We start from the raw sequence: 21454 nt of genomic DNA, 5'->3' as shown, positions 1-21454 counted from the left end.
TGGTCACGTTTTAAAGGAACAGCACTTTGACTGCAGTTGGTTTCATGTATCCCAGGTTTGAACATCCCGAGGGCAGGATGAACACTGCAAAGGGAAACGTTTAAGAGGATCAGCTGCAGATTTTGGATTATTGCATATTAATTTTCTCCTCCAACAAGCAGCCCGCTATCCGAGCTACAGTTTGTGTTTATAAAGCACACAGATAAGGTAGTAAGAACAAATACTGACCACAATCTGAGTCAGATTTGATTGCAATGTTTGCAAGAAGCAGAGAATGTTTTTGCCTTTAAATACAGTATTAAACATTACAGTTGAAATACAGTAGTAAACATTACAATTTTCCCATTTTCTACCTGAAAATGCATGAGGGGATTGAATGGCTCTTTGAAAACCAGCAAACCCCGACTACTGTGTGAAACAACTGCTTTGTATTATAAAGCTGACAGCCACAGCACAATCGTTCAGTTTTGGACTACAATGAGAAAGGCCTCCAGATGTCAAAGCATGATTACCTACTGATTTAAACTGTTTCTTTCACCCACATGTGATTCCTGAAGTGGCTCATTCTCACAGAGGGGCAATCTGGCAATGCCACAGGGAATGGTGCCTGCTCTCTGCCTCTAAGCGCTCTCAATGGAGTCAGTGTGGGAGGCTCACCATGCCACTGCCTCTGCTGAACCTCCTGGGGAAAGATCTGGGGAATACGGGACCTTTTGGGCTTTGATCGATTACAAAATAATTGATTGTGTCTACCCGAGTGCTGTATCAGAAAACGGTGTGCGAAAAACAACTTTTCACACCTGCTGTATCGGCTGGTTGCTCAGGTTGTGATAATTTGGTCGAGCGCTGGGCTGGGCTGGGCTGTGTGCGGCCAGTCCCTATGGAGAAGGCAGGCATGGGCTAAATCAGACTGGAGAGATTTCTGCAGTGAGAACTTCCTGAGCGACATGGTGCTTGAGTACAAAGCCTATGAGCTGTCAGTTACAGAACAAGATGAAACTCTCCTTCAAAACCATGAAAAAAACACAGACAGTCATGTAAACACCCCTATCAAACACTTACAGTTACAGTATTTAAAAAAATAGTAAATAATTACTGAAACATTCAGACCTGCATGCTGTATAATTAACACGTAAGGAAATGAGGGCTCTTGCTAATTGCAGGGTTGAGTTTATTTCTCCACATAATAAACTCTGCAGAACTGCCAACAGGAGAGAGTCTAACACTCAAGCAGGAAGCTGTGAACTGATTATAGCAGGAAGTTGCATAAAGCTAAGATATTGCAGTTGATGCAACATTACGTTTGAACCCCACCCCCCAGATTATCCACTTTTCACATCCCCAATCTTTATCTCACACCAACAGTTCATGTGTCCTTTAATCTAAACTCCTGTCAGTGTGAGGTATTCAAGTAATCTTAGAGGGCGTCAACCACAGGTCATGGAGGCCAAACCACAGCTACGCTGAAAATCGCACAGAACTCAGAACAAAAAGAACTTTGCACCCATGGAGTGCGGAACATGATCGAAAACATGCGGACAACGGTTGGTGGGCAATGCTCAACCATACTGTACGGAACACTTTGAACATTACTGACACTGGTTTATATATGGCATAGTGATACTGTTGTTGTTTTTGCTTATCATAACCTGCGTGAAAAAGTTATGTACTAAAACTGTTGACACTGTTTTAAACATGCCCCTGCTTACTAATGATGACCAGTGTAATGATTCAAATGATGACCCTTTCAACAAAATGGCAGATGACCTGATGAGTTAAGATAGTGGGGAAAATCTGCAAGCGGGATACGTTGGGTCGTCACTTTATTCATATTACACTACATGTTAAACTTTGTAAATCTTGCTTTAACTTGTACTATTGTGTGTGTTTGAATCCATTTTCTGAATAAGGTTGAGACAAAGTCTCAAAAGGGAGGGAATGTAATAGAAAATGTTACAGAAAATAGAATTGGCTCGACATAATGTACTGGCATTTTGTACTCCCATAACCTTGCTCACATAACCTTGTATGCTTTGCTAAAGTAACCGCAAGATGCCTACACTGCAGCTGCGGCTGTGAGATAAAAGGATGAGCCAGACGTGTCTTTTTACACGTATATACCCAAACCAACCATCCTTTTATCTGCTTGCTTAGTTTTATGCCACGTATGCATAGTTATAAGTTGTTTCTCTTATATGCTAATACCTGAATCATCATTGGCTAACCCTCTGCCTTGCTGACAGTTTTAAGGTATACAAGAAACTGATCTAACTGTATGTTGAAACACTGCTCGATAATTATCTAGCACCCTGTGTGTTGAGAGTGTTTTCAGTTTGCAAACTTAAGAAATAAAGGCCTGTGTGTTTGGAACTCGCAGTCTCTCTTCCTTTTATTAGAATTTCCACGACATCTCACACCAATAGTTCATGTGTCCTTTAATCTAAACTCCTGTCAGTGTGAGGTATTCAAGTAATCTTAGAGGGCGTCAACCACAGGTCATGGAGGCCTGTGGTTGACGGTTTAGATTAACATTACTAGGCAGTACTGGTGTCAGTACAGTACTTACCTAAAGACGATCGTTGCTAGTCTGCCTGGAGGACAAGCAAGGAGGAAAATCTGTAAAACAAAGACGAGAACACATCATGACGGACTGTCCAGTGAGCCCAATAACAGAGGCCCAGGTGCCAGTGCTAGAGCATCCTTTGCGCTGGGCTGCCAACGATAATGATAGTTACCGTACAGTATGAGAAAAACTTTCATTTGAAATGTTTGGGGAATTAAGGCATAGCCATGTTCCCAGACAGTCCCGTAGTTACTGTACCAATGTGGCCGCGCGTACACTTTCAGTGAGGACGATCGCTGCCATGGAGTACCTGTTAACTGCATCAGGTCACAGATGAATACAGTCTGAACCATGCATCTGTAGAAACCAAAATCTTCACATCATATCAGAATTCTGTGCTGAGTGTGGTAAACATGTACAGGAGTGTTGGTATTGTTTATCCAAATGGTTTTTTAAAAAAATAAATAAATAAATAAAATTAAAAAAAATTAAAAAATATGCTGACTTTGGGATAAGTAAAATAAGTTATTGTTTCCGGCTTTGCCCGGGTAAACCCACTGCTTCTCAGGAGTCCGAATCACTCAAGGAATTAACATGAGAAACCCCACTGACACTTAGGCAACTGCCGGACAGAAATCGAGATATATATATATAAAACCAAATGTCACACTTCGGAACAATAATATTACCTGCAACATCGGAACAAAAATTAAGATAGAAACCCCAATGACACTTGCGTATAAAAAGGACAGTATTATAAGTAACGTAATAATTAAGAATAATAAGAATAATAAGAATAATAATGAGTTGTATTGAACTGTCCAATCAGAGAGATGGATGCAGTTACTGGGTGGAACATGAATGATTAGCGGATTCACGTTTCACAGTGTTTAGGACAAGCGATCTAGGAGTTGGAGAGAGTACTGAGGAGTGACAGTGTATGTACATATCTAGATTTCATTATTTGTTTAAAATAAATTAGTCATATCTTATTAAATATATTTTATATAGTCATGTTGTCAATAAAAATACATTTTTAAATATATGCTTATTTTCTGAAACCAGAAATCCTGTGTAGTTTTTATGAATGAGAAGAGAGTGAGTGAGTGAGTGAGTGACACTACTCAGGTTGGCGGGTCAAACAAGCTCTTCAATCGTAGCTCTGTCTCTGTCCCTTGAAAACATAAAATGATAGATCTTTGAGACTCATTTCAGACTTTGACTGCACATTGTTGGGCACTCCTAGATCTGCCCAGGCAATACCCAAAATGAAAGATCGTTATGATTCATTTCGGACTTTGACCAGACAATCCATGTTTTACCCAGTTTCGGGGGTTTTATCATGCAATCTAACAATAAAAACATATCTAGCTCAGCCACTGACTCACTGTGTGTGATCCTGGGCAAGTCACGTAACCTCCTAGTGCTGAGTCCTTCCAACAAGACGTAAAACCGAGGTCCTATTGTAAGTGACTCTGCAGGAGAAGAGTTTACCCCCTAGTCTCTGCAAGTTGCTTTGGATAAAAGAGTCTGTCAAATGACCAATCAATGTTCTCAAATATATACATTATACATGTATAAATACAAACCCACAACCCATACCCATGCCCATGCCTTCAGGTAAAATAATCAAAAGAAAACTCTGCACAAGCCTCAGTGATGGAAATAAGACTCCTACTGCAACTGCATAGCAGTTTCATACAGTCCAGGCTTGAATACAAGCTCAATTTGCCACAGTGTATAGGTAACAAGCTCAGGTGTGTCTTATTAAACTCCACATTCCACTATGCAAAGGGAGTCGTATTTGCATCCTTGAGCCATGTGATACAGCAGCAGAGATGCCCAGGCTGTACAATAGATATACAGAATGGCTTGATATGTAGTTACCAGAACATGCTGCTGCAACTCAATGTTTACTGTGGAAGTCATAAAAAGGAGCTTCATAAAACAGACAGTTTTGGTCATAATTGATGTCAAACACAGAATTCTGGAAGCATGCAGGAATTCACACGTGAACCAAGATTAAGGATACTGTAAAGAACACACACTTTACTAGATAAACATTTACACTGCATTAGCACCGCCATCATTATTTATTTCTTAGCAGACGCCCTTATCCAGGGCACCCTTATCATATTGCATACCAGGCTATAAATCATGTACAGCACATGCAGAGCACATGGGAGCCCCAGTGTGATGCAGCAAAGAGAATGTAGAGTGAAAGTGGTCCCTGTAGACTGGGGTTCATACAATCTTCAGCCTGGCAAAACCAGTACCACTCGTTTCCTGATTTCAGGCCCTTTTCATAAAACTGTATGTACTATTTTAAATAAAGTCACATTTTGAATAATTAAATCATGTTTGCAGGTGACAAAAACAATGTTAACTGTTTTAAAGCTGGTTAGAAGTGTATTCTTTGATTCCAAAGAACTGTTCAACGTGAAAAAATACTGTCCTCAAAAACACTCACTTCCTTAAAGAATAGGCAGCTTTGCTCCGCAATCAACAACTTTGCTTTTATCTGTTCTGTCAAACACATGTTTACAAGAGATCACGAGATCATGTGTATCTGCTTTGTTTCTTTATCAGTTTTTACTGAGGAAGGCTTCTGGAAGTTACAGATATTTCCAATTGAAAGCAATCTTCTATCACCGATGACTACAGATAAAGGCACACAACTTCAATCAAACACAATATTTTGTTACATCTTTAACCTTTGAGATCTTTCAACAAAACAAAAACTGTAATGTGTTTTAAGTAACTGAATGGAGAATTTCATTCAAAATGCTTTTTATATCAATGGGCTGTTTCTCCTGAATGGGGTCACAATTCAGTGATTATTTTATATGGAGAAAATGGGTTTCAGATTTCCATGTAATACCGTACAGAGCTGTGGTTGTGAATATTCAAATACAAACACCACTTAATATAATGAGGTTATTATATCCAAGTCACTGGACTCAAACAACATCAGCATGACAATAATCACCCGGATTCCAGACCTTTCAATTGTAATCAATTTCAATTCAGAATTATTTTTTTAAGTAACACCATTACACTGTTGTTCTTGTTTTTCTCTACCTTTTCTTACCTATACATTTCCATGTTTGACTTTATTCCCTGCCTACCTGACCTACTGTAATTAGACCACAATCAAAACACTAGCTGTATTTATGTAATTTGATACATTGCATGTAGACTTGACTTTTGAGGTTAGAAATGCAAGGAAGTTATCATAACAATATAGTTAAAGAGAAAATTAAAATAACAGGTACATGCCAGTTAAAAATGCTCAAAAAAATTATTGTGAAAATAGCACTTAATGGGTTAAGAGATTCTTCACACCTTACTACTTGTGGGTGCAGTACTATAATAATGTGGACCAAAGCTCAACTTACTAAGTAGCGACAGGGAGTCTCACACCACTGCCTGCTACACCACGACACAAGAATCTTTCAGAGGAAGAACAAGCACATGTGTTCATGTTTATCATATAAAGCATTTGTTTATGTGCCACTCCAGTTCCAGCTGTTGACAGAGGGCCCTCGTTGGTACAAGCCTGCTCTTGTCAATCCCTGTAGCTCTGATCTCACTTCCTGCCTGCCAGGGTCTTGATGAGCCCAGGTGAGCTTGTTATCCAATCAGTACCTGTCGTTGTCATGAGGTAATCCAATAACAGAGAGTACAGCAGTGAGAACTGAGACAACACAGGATACAAACGGGAGGCTTTAGGTCTGGAAACTTGAAATGGGAGTTTCTGTGAATAAAATCAAAGCATCCCTGGTGGCCTGGTGGAAATGTTTGTAACACAAAGTCAAATGGATATGTGAAAAGGATCTGTATCGTGAACACTGTATGAACAAAGATGAGGCTGTGAAATGGTGAATTTCAGCAAGACATGACCTGTAATGCAGCTTAATTGAGAGAATCATAGGTGTACCAACTGTTAAGACACTGAAAGCGTATGGACTGTATTATTAACATGGCCAGTGGTTAAAACAATGGGGCACTTTTTTGGTTGTTTGATAACCAAATCAATACACTTATCATATAATCATCAACACTGGCAATTTTAAATTTAGTAAACATACTTGTTCAATAAAACTGTTTCTGGTGAACGAGGCACACTGTCAGTGTCACATTCATGCTGAAACATAGCTGCAGATTACTTCAGTATCCAGCGAGTTTTTACTACTCAACAAGCTGTTTAAAGATGCCGAAAATGATACAAATCACCTCTAAATATCGGGTCAATTTTAGCCTTTTATTTTAATTGCGGAATAACACTTTTTTTTGTTTGGGTTTTTTAAAATCAGAGAAATTTCTGTTTTTTTGTTTTTTTATTATTGTGGAAAACTAGGATCCCTGGTAATTACAAAACATTCACCTGAAATACGAAACAATCAATCATTCCTTTTCTTTAATCAAGTAAAACCCTAGAGAACAAATTCTCATTTGCAATAACGGCTGTTACCAGACTGTGCCTTTTACAAAGTGCTACGTTTGTAGCTCACAGTAATACACTGCCCATAATGGAATGCCCATATCAGATATTGATGCATGTTATTGTTACAATGTTTAGCAACAGTGATGTGAACACGAAAGCAGTGGTACTCAATTACATTCTCAGGTGGTCCAGATAAGGCAATGTCCAAACCTTGGGGGGAGGTCACAGGGCGCTCAAGATGTGCGTAGTGGTGGGGGGTTGTTTAAATGGTCATGAAAATCTGACTATCCAATCACACTTTACATCAGTAACAAAACATATCAGCACTGCACTTGCACCAGTCAACTAATACATCTCAGAAATAACTACTTAATATGATACAATGTAAGATCACCGTTAATAATACAAATATTCAAACGACATCTTGCAAACAAATAATTATACAAATCTCACTGTAATGCTATTAAAACAGCATGCTATTCATTTTAATTTTATTAAAACTAGAAAATGTTCTGACAATTACTGCACAGCAAGCATTCAAGTTAACTAACGAAAGCACTTATGTTGTATAAGCATCTTACTAAGCGCCTGATTAAAAGTGTAGCACGGTGTCTAAATATGCATGGTCAAGCTCCGATGTGTTTCAATGTAAATGAAAAGTTTCTAAACTAAATACATGGCATGACAGTAAACAGAGGCGGGCCGCAGGTGCATTTCATACTGTTGCCAAACAGGTTTTTTTAAGCCCAAATAAAAGATCTTTGACAGGCTTGGTTTCTTCGGCCAATTTCCTGTGACTGAACACTTACTGGTGGCCACATTGCTAATTTTCCTAACAATACTTAGTTTATCTTATGAAAAATAAAGGAAATATAGACATATGCACTTAAGTTTTTTCATGTGTTTTTTGTCATAAAACAAAACTGTTTCTCATTTTAAAACATTCAGCAGCCCCTCTCAACTTCCCAAGGCTTTCTACAATACGCTGGAGACAAATATCTGGTGTTTTGGAAGATTTAAAAAAAAAAAAAAACACAGAAAATGTTATTGCTCTGACAACAGGTCAAACTTAACAAGTTAATCAATCATATAACTTAACACAATACCTAAGCTAAAGTACATTCCAAACGTATTTAAGTTAAATTAATACAAAAACTACTTTCACTTTCCTGTTCCAATCACATGCTGCACAATTCCCAGATAAATCTTACAAAATTAAAAGCAATTTCCAATACTATTTATCCTAAAATATGTAAAACTGTAATATTCCAGAATAGGTTGTGAAGGCTTTACTTTGCTCCACCGAATTAACTATAAAGCAGAGGATGTCAAACTTAAAATTATACACTTTTCACGTGTGTATTTTAGGCAGAAACAGTACATAAGTAGACATTGCTTTTTTTTCTTTTTCATTTCTTTATCCCTGCCATTGTAGTTTCTTTGCAATAAACAAAGTGGCAAATGACACATTTTCATGAAGTAAAAGCATTATTGGGGTTTACTTTTTTTCTAAGCTGTGTATGCAAGTGAAAACTGTCAAATTTAACTTAAACAAACTCTTCAAAAAATGTATGTGGAAAAGGGGGCGTTGTACAAAGAAAGAAAAACACCATTTTGGTTTTCATTTATTACTCTCCTCATAACAGAAAATAGGATCACAACAAAACAAAACGTTGATCACTATACATAACATTTACCTTGCTAGTTTGAGCACTGTCTGGAAAGTGTGAAGCATTTTCGAGTGATGTGCATTACCTGCACCTGCGCCCGATTCTGACTTGCTTGCTAAATCTGAAGCATCACTTTTTTGTTGTTTTTTTTTATGTTAATCCCACACATCACTTGCCATTTTAGACACAGACGTGGATTTTTGGCTTCAAATTAATGTGCAGCAATGTTTGTAAGAATATTCAGATAGTTTCACCGCACTGAAGAAAATAATATTACTACCGCTGTTTTCATATTGCACGAAGCCTTCTCTCACTGCTCAACCAATGAGGCACTAAAACTAAGCAAATGGGCGGAGATTTATGATGCATGCCAAAATGATAGCTCATCAGAATTAAAGCTTGGCCAATCAGCTGACTTGTTCCTGTATTAGGCTGCCAAAAAAACCCTGTAGACAGCGGTGACCTTATAATCTTGCGTATCAGCAATTTCAGCTTTTGTAACGAAGGACAGCTGATGCTTGACGGGCCAAAAAAAAGGCTCTCGCGGGCCGGATTTGGCCCGCGGGCCGTCTATTGAAGCACCCTGCACTAAAGGTTGTGTATCACATAGCTTAGTATTTTGCTTAAAAATATTGTTAATACTTTAAAACTATTCAAAATATATCAAAATGTAATGCCCGCAAAAATTAGGAACCTGTCCAAAGCCATACTGAGTGTATTGGAAGAGAGTGGAGAAACATTTCCATTTCATAATCAAGACTTTACCATATGTTTGCCTTTGTTTTTGTGCTTGGTACACCACCTGTGACTCAGCGATCTGTACAATATTTTCCAGCTGATAGTATCTGGTTGATAGCATCATATACAGTGTACCACAGATTCTGATATAGGAAATGCCGGCAGCAACTCAATGTAGTAATTATGCACATTTTGCAAACTGGATATCCAGCTGCCTGTGCTCAGCAAAAATACTTCAAGCAAAACTAAGAGCATCAAGCGTAACACTGCAGTGTGTTAATGAGTAACGGAACAGCACATTATCACACTGCTTGTACTGAGCTAGACAGAAATGTACATTAAAGTCAGACATTAACTGTGCAAATAAAATATACATTTTGAAAAATGCATCAGATACAATGTGTGGAGCATTGGTTCTCAAACTGGGGGTGGAACCCTCTTGCATTTCACAAGTGATTTCTTCAAAACCGCTGTCTTACAACATAAACAATTACTTGCATTTCACAAGTGATTTCTTCAGAACTGCTGTCTTAAGACATAAACAATTACTTGCATTTTACAATTGCAAAGTGATTTCTTTTAGTATTTCTGTTTACCCTACAACTGAGTGTTCTATTTTTAGGATATCATTATTTAATGAAACAGCCAACCTTTTTCCATCATCAGACTTGTCAAAGATTAACAGTTTTAATTCCACCCAATAAAAAAATAAATACATAAATAAATAAATAACAACTGTGGAGGAAATGTTCCAGTGGAGTGTTGGAAAGTCTGAGTGTGTTGCCTCTGTCTGTTTGGCCAGGGTGTAGGCCTAAACAATGGTTGTGTGTAACACAGAGGCGCTTGACTGAAATCTAAACATGTCTTGCTGGAGTATATCTGACCCCTCTCACCAGGCACCTTTGTAATATATTGCTACACTGCCAAGAGTAGTAGTAAATAATTCAATCAGGCTGCAAACCTGTAGCGGTCTTCTTACGCCAGCCCACTATTGTATACAATTTATAAGTGCCTCCTGTCCTGTCCTGTCCTGGCACAATGTGATATAAACTCTGTGTCCTAGGAGGTCTACAGCCAGGATACGGTCAATCACAGACAAAAATAACCATTTCGCAATTTGCGCATTTAAAAATGATCAAAGAACGAAATGAAAGGTTATTTCAGTCTTCGAGTAAAGAACGAAATAGAAAAGAACAGGCAGCTTCTTCAGTCTTTGAGTAAAGCGATATAATCAAATTGCGAAATGTGCTTTGAGCAAATGCAGTTCCTTAACACATTTTGAAGATGCAAGGCTTCATTTTTTTAATAAGCTCTCGTTATGGTTTCCCTATATGTATCTAATTTGTTTGAAAATAATTTTACCTGGCTGTTATAATCTAAACAATCAAAACAGTATTTTAAAATGAGGCTCAGTAGCCCAGTGGAGCTCTCAATATGGTTTCCTTTGAAAATGTTAATTTACCAAAGTTGTCATCATCTAAAATAAAAACATTTAGGTTTTCTTGTTGTCAAAAGGCATCTCCGTCTTTATTCCATCACTGGATGGATTCATCACTGTCTGGTGCTGATCGGGTCTGCAAAACCTGTTTTCTAACAAGTGATAGTTCACCTCTTCCTATGATTTATGAGAATATTAAACATCTAATGAGCATCCTTTTCTTTCTTTTGCTTAGAAAACAGTGATTAGGGGGCTCCCGAGTGGCGCATCCAGTAAAGGCGCTCCGCGTGGAGTGCAGGATGCGCCCTATAGCATGGAGGTTGCCGGTTCCAGTCCATGCTATTCCACTGCAGACCGTGGACGGGAGTTCCCAGGGGGCAGCGCACAATTGGCCGAGCGCCGCCATATGAATAAAACAATGAATTTTTAATTGTCGAAGCCTACGCTACGACGCGGATTCATTTCCAACCCTGTTTCTGGCCTCTTCACAACCCTCTTTTAGAGAGAACCTTGAGCTCGGGCTCTCAATTTCAGCAGCACACCACTGGATTGGAATGGAAGCAGACACATTTGAAACTAAAGTGGAATAACAAAAATGTATTCCAGGCTAGATATACATTGGTTTACACTGTACACTAAGGCAAGCGCCTATACTTGACAGCACATTTTTGACACCAGTTAATAAACGTTAAGGCTGAACTGCGGTTTAAATTGCCACTAAGGATAGCTTTATACAAACCGGCATGCTACGTTAAAGGAATGATATCCTGCCACTGAGAGCTGGGAGTAATTAATCCCAGTTCCTTTTGTAAATAAATTAAATGAGGAAATATAAATAGATATTGAAATTGATGCTCTCACCTTTCTGTAATAAAATCCTCGCAAAGTTGTGAATATTTCAAAGACAAAGCTGACAGGAGGAATAGCAATGGCTCACAGGTCTGGTATACTGTACATTTACTGCATCAACGATACCGCGCTTCATACAATCACCTCCACAGGGTTGTATTGATATGATACCAACCTGAAAGTCCAGATATTTTACCTTTTTTTTTTTTACAGACTCACATGCACTGTTCGATGTTTGATTTTTATAAATCACACAAATTCTAGGTTTTCTAGGTATTTGGCTCTGGCCCAGTTTAGAACAGTTGTCTAGAAGATCCCACATTTATTTTCTTACAATGGTATGAAATTTCAGCTTAAAATATAATTACTTGATATCCGTTTATTGCATTCTTCTGTAGTTTCACCTTGTGTGCACTCCCCTTTCTAAAAATGCAAGTTTCCCTCGGGGCCTGCTTGACACCACATTACTCTGTGAGAGAAATATAAAGGATTTATACAACCCTCAAAATATGAAGTCTGTATCTAAAATGGTCTCCGAATACAAGGTTTTCAAAGCGTGGTGGAGGCAGCTTTGCAAAATCACTGACAAACCGTTAACTTTTCTTGCACGAGACCCACGATCAAATGCAAAGAATCTTAGAGCACAGTTGTGTACCAAATATGAAGCCAATACCTCTCAAAACAAGAACATTTCCTCAGCACTGAAAATATGAAGTGTGCATTTCAAATGGTCTGAGATATTAGCAGTTAACTTAGCAATACGGATTGACTAGTATAGTGAGCTCCTTCACTGGGATACTTCCTTATCAGGGCATTGTTAAGAAAGTACTGTACTGGGTATTAACATGGTTTTCAGGAAATACTGTCAATCAAATTGTGTTATACAATGCACACATTTGTGTTTACAACTTCTACTGTAATTATCCTCTTAATCACTGAATGCAGGTGAGTTAATGGACTGTATGGTAACCCCTCACACCCCCAAACCCAAGTAGATACCCTGGTACTACGCTAATAAAATCCAGAAGTACTAAGTACTAAAAGAAACGGAATACATGACAAACACTGAAGACACTGAAAAAGACTTCTGGTCGAAATGTTTGTCATTTATTATGTTTCTTTTAGTATCTAAACTCAGCTCTATTGAGTGTTAGTGGATGATCTAATAAAATCAGTGGGGTACAAAATCAACCACACAGCAAGTGAACCAAACCGAAATGCCAAACAAACCAGGACTACTCCACCTCTTTTAGGTGGACTCGGTGTGGTTGGTTTGCCAAGTAAACTGTGTTGATCACACACTAACCTGAATGTGGCTCGAAACACACTCAGGGGGACCATGTCTGAACATGAAGGTTGACCTACAGGAGTTGTCATGTAGTTAAAAGGGATGAAGAATGGAATTGAATGCTCAAGCTCCAAATCATTCCAATAATCTACAGTACTTGCTTTAGTGTGTTTTGAAAGCCACTGGTCCCCTGATCATGCTATTGTCCCTCGGCTCTCCCTTCCAGTGTGCAGGGGAACCCTAATCCCAGAAATCACAACAGAGCATTCGTCAAACATAACAAACATGAATTAATTACCAGCGATTTCCGCTAAGAAAAAAGTGGCAAGTTACTTCTTAGCTAAGATGCATGTTAAATCTAGCCCTTGCGACACGTTTCCAAGTCTGGATCTCAGATCCCTCTCGACTGCTCCCGCGCCATGCTGGGGATCCTGATCGGGGCTGACAGTGTCATAACCCCCTTGTTGAACGGTTCTGATAAAGGTTACGCTCTGAAAGGGCTACTCTGGATTATGAGTCACATCCTTTCTGAACTTCAACAACAAACACATACTGTACTGCTGCTGAAAAAGCCCTCCGCTGGCACTCCTAAAGAAACGTTTCTGAATGGGTGCATTGAGACACAACACAATTAAATAACTGGACATGGGGCCCTATTTGGCAGGCACTGTACTGCAATAAGAATATATGACTCATTCACAGACAAATCAAAAACAGGACTTATAAACACACTTTAAATCTTATTTTATATTGTTTCTCTTTTACTGTAGAGTAAATTATGTTGAACTTCACTTTGCAAGTTTAATAGTTACAAAAATGTATTAGCTGTTCATACACACTAGACACTGGGTAACCCATGGTCCCATTGCTGACCTTGACTGGTATAGCATGTTTTGTTCTAAATACAGTGTGTGAGTTTAACATGGTTTGGCTGTTGTGCCATAGACCAAGCATGATCTAGCAATGGTTAATCATGGGAAATCAGGGCTGAGCATGTTAATAGGTAATGGTTTAACTGTAAAAAAAAAAAAAAAAAAAAAAAAAACATGGTGCAACACGATTTAAACATGACTAGAACTGACAAAAATGCTAGAAGATACAGTGTCAACTACATATTAACTTATGTAATTTGCAATATTGATTAAAACAAATTTCTGCCTTCCACCACTACATTAACGCAGTGTTCAGAGCAGGAATCAATTATTATTATTATTTTTTTTTTTTTAAAGGTCTGCCACTGTGCAGTCCAGCGCATGTTGCAGTACTAATACTGTGCAGTCCAGCGCATGTTACAGTACTAATACTGTGCAGTCCAGCGCATGTTACAGTACTAATACTGTGCAGTCCAGCGCATGTTACAGTACTAATACTGTGCAGTCCAGCGCATGTTACAGTACTAATACTGTGCAGTACAGGTGCCTGCAACCAACAAAAACTGGAAAAACACGGCAAGAGGCTGTGAATCAGTGGTTTGTTTGGTGCACGATAAACACCCAGCCCACACTTTGGGGGAGGTGTGCCTGAGTGCACGCATCTGTGTGTGAGAAAATGCAGCTTGACCAAAAATCTAAAGTGTAATTGAACCCGTGTGTGTAGAGTAGCATACTTACAGTACATGTTGCTCAAGTGATTTGTATACTGTAGGCTACATGTATAGGAAAATCAATAGGATGCATTACACAGTGTTTCCAGCGTAACCCAAGGGACATAAATGGAGGGTATTTGAATGAATGAATGAATGAATGAATGAAGCACAGTTACAGTATCGTTTACATTAACCTCTGCTTTCATTCATTTATTTTACCCTCATTACCAACCCAATCTGAATGTTGCCTCACCGCTGCTCTGAAGCACTGAAGAGCCCGCTGTCCTCCAATAAGTAGCAGATGCTTAGCCTGGAAGTCTGCACTGAATACACCTGGAACCAGCGAGCTTCTATAAATACACCCTGCACTCCACACAGGAGCACCTGCACTGAATACACCTGGAACCAGCGAGCTCCTATAAATACACCCTGCACTCCACACAGGAGCACCTGCACTGAATACACCTGGAACCAGCGAGTCCTATAAATACTGAACCTGTGCCTTTTGCAGTCTGGTTAAAAAACATACCTTTTTTTTGTAACATTATATTTCTTTGCATGGCTTTATGAGAATGCCCTGGTCCTGGGTCACGGCTCTCCTAACTGAAAATGCTGGGCAGCTCTGACTAACAGCATTCGTCTTCCTTCGGAATCAATGTGACTGACCCTTCCCCTTTGAAATCATACTCTGTTTACAGTCAACAACAGGTAATGCTCTTGTAAATAGAGTGGAGGTGCTGGCAGTTAAATGCATGCAGTGGGGCAACATGTACTGTCCACACAAGCGTGGAAAGAGCAGTCCCTGCATGCTAACCAGGGTCATGAAAGCACTGCTTGACCCTCAGCATACACAGACATTCTCACGAGTCCCTCCATTCTCAGCCACTGCTCTTTTTGTTTCCTAGACAGTAACCTGGACAATTGACAGGGATGTGCATTCATTTATTTAGAATGACTGGCTGATTAAACATTCAGGAAACAATCAAGTCTGCGAATGATGGCACAGTTTGCACTTAAGCAGAACTCCCCTGTGACTGGACTACTAATCCAGTGAATAAAGAGCTAAATGTGGATTCAGTTGGAATACAGCTGATCTTACACTGACATTACTGGAATGGAACTTGCATTTAGCCTCTTTCTTCCACACAGAATGTGTGATTCAGCTGGTTATTATGGTCTCTTAAGGATCAGTCAAAGTAAAGCCAAAGACAGGACTGTGGGGCTCTACCCAGAGATTCACCCTCCCATCCTGTCTTTTGCCAAACCTGGGGAAAGGTGGCATGGGATGTATATAGATATGTGTTACACACTTTTCTCCTGTTATTAAATTATGTTATAAATTATAAAAGCTGTACAGCGTGTATAACCAATGAGACATTTCGTGCAGGCAATCTTTATAGCGCATACCATTCTAACAACAACAACAACACTAGTGTAGTGGCAAACTGAAGTGTATTTGTACAGAGCACCCACAAGGCGAATGAATGCCTCCTTGTCAAAAAACGTGCACAGAATTTTTTTTTTTTAAAGACAGAGAATTGACTCAAATCACACATACCTGCACCATTGTGACAACATGGCAAGGGTTCAGCAGGTAGATCAAAGTCTTGGTGGCAAACTTAAACCCGAGCTCCACGCCGAAGGTGAGACACAGCGCTACCAGCAGCAGGTTCTTTCCGAAGCTTTCCTCTTTCTTGTGTTCACACACCGCCTTGGTCATTTCTTTCAGTTCTTTACACTGCTGGATTTTCCTCAGCGCTATTACGATTTCTATGGCGGATGCCAAGATGATAACAATGCTCTCGCCAAGCCGCTGGTTGAAGGAGAGAAACGCCGCGCACTCGGGCCCCCCATTTCCCTCAAACTTGGGGTCCACGCCCCCGTAGACACAGTCCAACAGGCTGTAGATGGTATACCTGCTCATGTTCCGCTTCTCGTCTTGAAGATGTGCACAAGACAGCAGAGACGCTATTTCATTAACTTCCTGGCGAATCATCAACCGCAAAATTGAACTGTTTTTTTTAAATTATTTGTTTTATTCCGGTATGGTGGTAAAAAAAACAGGCACACACTGTAACGGTTTGAATTAAGATTGACCACTTAATTGGACTTTGTCCAAACTTATATTTAGATGGTGAGAAAAAAAGACACGTGTTGTATAAAACGTTAAGGTACGGTTCTTTACTGTGAATATAGAACACAACAACAAATAATCTATATATATAGATTTAAATCCGTTTTGTAATTCAAGCAGATACAACATATGCGAAACCTCCCTAAGCAATAGAATTATTGTACGAGACGAATTACGGTCTCCACGTTATCAAAAATGTACAAATATTATTGGATCAATACATTCCATAAATAATAAATATAGTTACGGCACGGACTAGCACAGCGTGGCTGATGTAAATCAAGTTCAAACCACAAAGTGAAGAAATTGTAACTGAAAAAGGCCCTAGATTTGAAATCCGACCTTAATTAACACAATGTTGAGGTACACAAATGCTCGCGAGCCCACTTCAGCGCGTTTAAGATTGACAAATCCGTGGTCAACTATTAATTAGAGCACACCACCACCACCACCATCACCATCATCATCATCATCATCTAGATACTTTCCCACCAGTCTGTCCTACCGGAACAACAAAGTAAATACGAATTGTCTTGTTCAGTTTCTTCCCGCATGCATATTCATAAACCTCTTGCCGAAATGGACTAAAGATAACCTGATTGGATGACTCCGGTTACAGAACCCGCCTCTTCCACGTATTAACTGTCTGACTACTGGCTATTTTGGCTGCTGTATTACGTTTGATTATTCGTTAATATGTCCCCGTTTATTTAAATCATTGATTCTCGATTTCCACATTTCCATATGGCAGTTTAACTTCCCCCGTGCTTTAGAAGTTTGTAATAAATTAATCATAAACTTTTTCCTCTTTTTTATGAACCGTTTTATGTTTTCAATATGTTGCTGCGCAGTATCGAATAGGACAGCACTAGTGTGCTTAGGAAGTTTGGGTGTATATACTGTATATACTGTATATATACAAATTATTTTCAGCAAGACTAGGGCTGGGGATTGTAATGCTCATGTTTTACAGCCTTGCCATAACAAATGGTTTACAGCAAGACTTCCCCCTTTCAAAAATCATGCTGCATGGTAGTTGTGTTTATGCCAATACAGTAATCAATACAGTAATATTTAACGTTTCTGAAACTGAGCTAAAATTGTGGAAATCACAGCATCTACCCAGCTCTAACAGTACAGTTATACTGTGTAAAAATAATAACTGCACCCACAACAGCACCCCCTGGAGGTTACGCTAAACAACGCCTCCCTGTGTAAACATTTAGGGTGTTTCTCTGTAAGGGGAAAGCACTTCCCTGACTGCAATCACCCTACAGAGAAACACCCTGCCCCGCCCTCGTGTAACCATTTGTTTGGTTGAAAGCAGTCTGCCCCGCCCTCGTGTGTGGATTACTGATCCAGCTGTTATTTGCCATGCTTTGTTTTTGTTGTTTATTAAATGTTAACCAGCATCTTAGTAACCCATAACTGTGTCGTTTATTGTGTGTTAACAATGGCAAGGATCGTCCAGCATTTCATTTCAGTGGGCTATGTGATGTCATATCAAAGCTCACTGAAGCGAATAAAGGGCCGTCCTTTAAACGTATTATTAATAGTATGACCTCATATAGCCATTGTTTAATCGCAGGACGGCACACACCTGTTGTGCTAGATTGCTTAAATAGAAACATAGAGGTATACTAAAACAAAACCTCATCTCATTTAACTACAGTAACATCTTTTAAAAATGCTTTTAAACCCATTTCAATGATCGACATGCAGTTGATAAGTGGAGCTGTGATGTTTGGTGAACAGTTCATTAGTTCATAAGTAGGTTACTATATATTAAATAGCCATTAAAAAATACATAATTAGTTTTTATTTTAATAAGCTTTTTCCTGGTTTAAGAACACACACACACGCGCGCGCGCGCGTTATTTACTCGACAGTTGGGCTTTGTCTCCCCCTATTGGTAATGATGTGTTATTAAAAATTTTATATTATGTAGTTCAGAGCAGACAACGCGAGATTCTGAGCAAGGTTTTTCACTCCTGTAATTGGTACTGCCGATTTTTAATTAAATAATTTTTCACTGAAAGAGTCCCCCATCTTCATCATTTATTTTTCAATCTAATCTGTTGAAAGACCTGCTAAAAGAGGACACTAACTAGACACTACACCATTTAAGAGCACATATAAAATGGGGCTCAAGCTAGTCCCCATTGTGTCTTGTTAACTAGGCCATTTAGGTAGCATGTGATAAAAGACTGTCACTTATTTTACACACAAAAAGAGCCAAGTGGAAACACAATACCGGAGCTTACACCAGTATGAAATGTCATTGCAACGGATGACCACCAGGGGGTGGTCTCTTCACTCATTGGGTTCCTCTGTCTGTCAGGAACTGCTATAAAACAACGTCAGTGTAGAGCAGGGCTGGCCACTGGGTCTTTGTTCCAACTCTGTTCCAAATTGTTTAATTTAACCAGTTAAGCCTCCATTGTGACCCTGGAGTAGTTAATTGTCTCATTCTCCCTGTTAAATCAGGAGTGGAGTGGCCCCCCTGGACTGTGATTGGAACCGTTGGTGTAGAGGTAGTGAGTGAGGATCGAACCCTGGGCGGTGTCAGAGAAAAGCATGCTGTCTCTGTGGATCATTTATGCCATGTGCTTGTAAACAGAGTTCATTACAGAATGAAAAAAAATGTCAGTGAGGAATCAGAACTTTTATACCAACAAACCTTCTTAACATCACTTCACCTGCTTATTATCAGCACATTGCACTGTCCCCGCCACAACATACATGCTAATGGGAGTCAAAAGGGACCTAACTTTACTGCAGGTAATATCATTCACATGTATCAGTCACACAGTCATAAGCATAAGGATTGCCATGTCAGTTATTGTGAAGTGCTGCAGTGTTACATAACACTACAATGGGCATGTTTACAGTGTTTCATGTCTATCTTTACAGTTTTGTACATGCACAGAACAGAAGACTATATTTGAAAGGAAATGGTATTAATGAACACAATTGTAATTAATGCTATACCGAGTGCAATCTCCACAGCAGAATAGGCCTATTTGTTGTATCTGTTTTATTGCATTTCGCCAGGTTATTGCTGAAGTCCTGATAAAGTCAATACAGTCACCGTTGTTGCTCGTTCCTGTGAAATGAATATTTAACATATAACATAGTATAGTATAGTATTTGACTATAGATGTTATATCAGGCTCATGCGGTTTTGTGTTTACTAGAAATCAGATTGGACAAAAAGAAGCCCATGCACAAGTAATCTTTTCTGAGTCTAACCTGGCAGTGATTTGACAGTGCTCTTAATAAACAGAAAAACGACACATGGCTTTGCTTGATATTTACTATCTTCAGAACAGAAACTTGAACCTGCCTGAATCACAAGCATGGTGTTAGCGTATACAATGTAAGGGATGTCCTTCTGTAGGATAAGATGCTGCAGATAACCTTGCCAGCAGCGTGTCCTCATTATTAACCTGTTCACGTGCAATCTTCTGTCACAACAACTGAAGCATGGGCTCATTGCAATGGAGCGTCTAACATGAACCTGAAGGTAAAGAAATGGGACAGGATTAGAGCCTTGTGATAAACTCCTTGTGAAATACTGTACGAGGAAACAAGCACAAGCACAATATATATATATATATTACTAAATAGAATGCATTGAAAAAAAAAGACAATTTTAATATTACATCCAGTTCAATTCCTATTGGCCGGCCCTTTACTTAAACACAATGCATAACAATATAGAATTAATATAAATACCCTATAAATATGAAGATAGTAACATGGGTTATTCATACATGTCAGTGTGTGACAGTCTGGCTCGCAGTGGTGTGGTGGATGACGTCACGGACCAGGAAGTAACTGACTCCAAACAGTGGATGGGCGGGTGAAACCGAGTGCCAAAGCACTCAGCGTATTTAATAATAAATAAACAAAAGATTTAAACAAAATACAAACAAAAGGGCACGAGGGCCAAACGAATAAATAAACAAACAAGTAAGTGCCGTGCTGGATTATCCAGCACGTATTAGCAATTGTTTTTTTTAAATATTATTCCTTCTCTCCGCTCCCCGTACTCTCTACTCCAACACCCCAACATCAAGTGCAGAGAGCTGCAGGTTTATATACTCTGGCCGAGGGATTAACTAGTTGGTAATTATCTTATTATCCCCCGGCCAGAGTCTGCACGCGTTTGGTAAGGATGCATGACTGTCAGCTATTTAAGTAATCAGTAGCTGATCAGCCATGCATCCTCACGGGGTTTTTAAATAATAATAAAAGACGCGGCGCTTTTACCCGCGCCGCAAACAAAAATACAAATAATAATAAATAGGGGCGGGACACTCCGCCACACATGCCCCCCCTTGTGCGCAGCACACATGGCCCCAATGGCCACCTCCCCCCTCAGTCTTAAAGTCCCGGAAGAGGGGGAAGCAAGTTACTTCTGGGGGGTGGCCATGGTGGAATCTCTGGCACCCCCCCATTCTTCGTGGCCGGCAGTTCCCTCTTCCGGGGCTCCCGCCACACTCTATCCTGCCGCGAAAGTGCGGCTGGGGGAGCTGGTCTCCTGACCTCCCCCCCTTTCTTCATTTCTGGCAGCTCCCTTTCATGGAGCTCCGGCCATCGTGTAGCGACCCCAGGCGAAGCAGGATCCCTGGCGACCCCAGGCAAAGCCGGACCCTCGACGACCCCAGGCGAAGCAGGATCCCTGGCGACCCCAGGCGACGGCAGCAGCAGCGGACCCTCGGAAGGCGACGGCAGCA

General features: G+C 39.7%; 1 protein-coding gene across 2 annotated transcripts in view; it reads right to left on the bottom strand.

The window, feature by feature from the left end:
- Positions 1 to 17294, bottom strand: part of LOC117412435 (transmembrane protein 164) — a 38290-nt gene extending 20996 nt beyond the window's left edge. The window contains exons 1-2 of one of the 2 annotated variants that reach the window (XM_034020868.3): positions 16137 to 17294; positions 2567 to 2616 (exon numbers count right to left, since the gene is read on the bottom strand). In XM_034020868.3, the coding sequence (XP_033876759.3) occupies positions 2567 to 2616; positions 16137 to 16574 (488 nt within the window). In that variant the 5' untranslated portion in view covers positions 16575 to 17294. The remainder of the gene's footprint in view (positions 1 to 2566; positions 2617 to 16136) is intronic. The other variant, XM_034020867.3, reaches the window with a different exon arrangement.
- Positions 17295 to 21454: the final 4160 nt, after the last annotated feature.

This window comes from Acipenser ruthenus, chromosome 16 (assembly GCF_902713425.1).
Source record: "Acipenser ruthenus chromosome 16, fAciRut3.2 maternal haplotype, whole genome shotgun sequence".
NCBI lineage: Eukaryota > Metazoa > Chordata > Actinopteri > Acipenseriformes > Acipenseridae > Acipenser > Acipenser ruthenus.
This window is presented reverse-complemented; position numbering and strand designations above follow the sequence as displayed.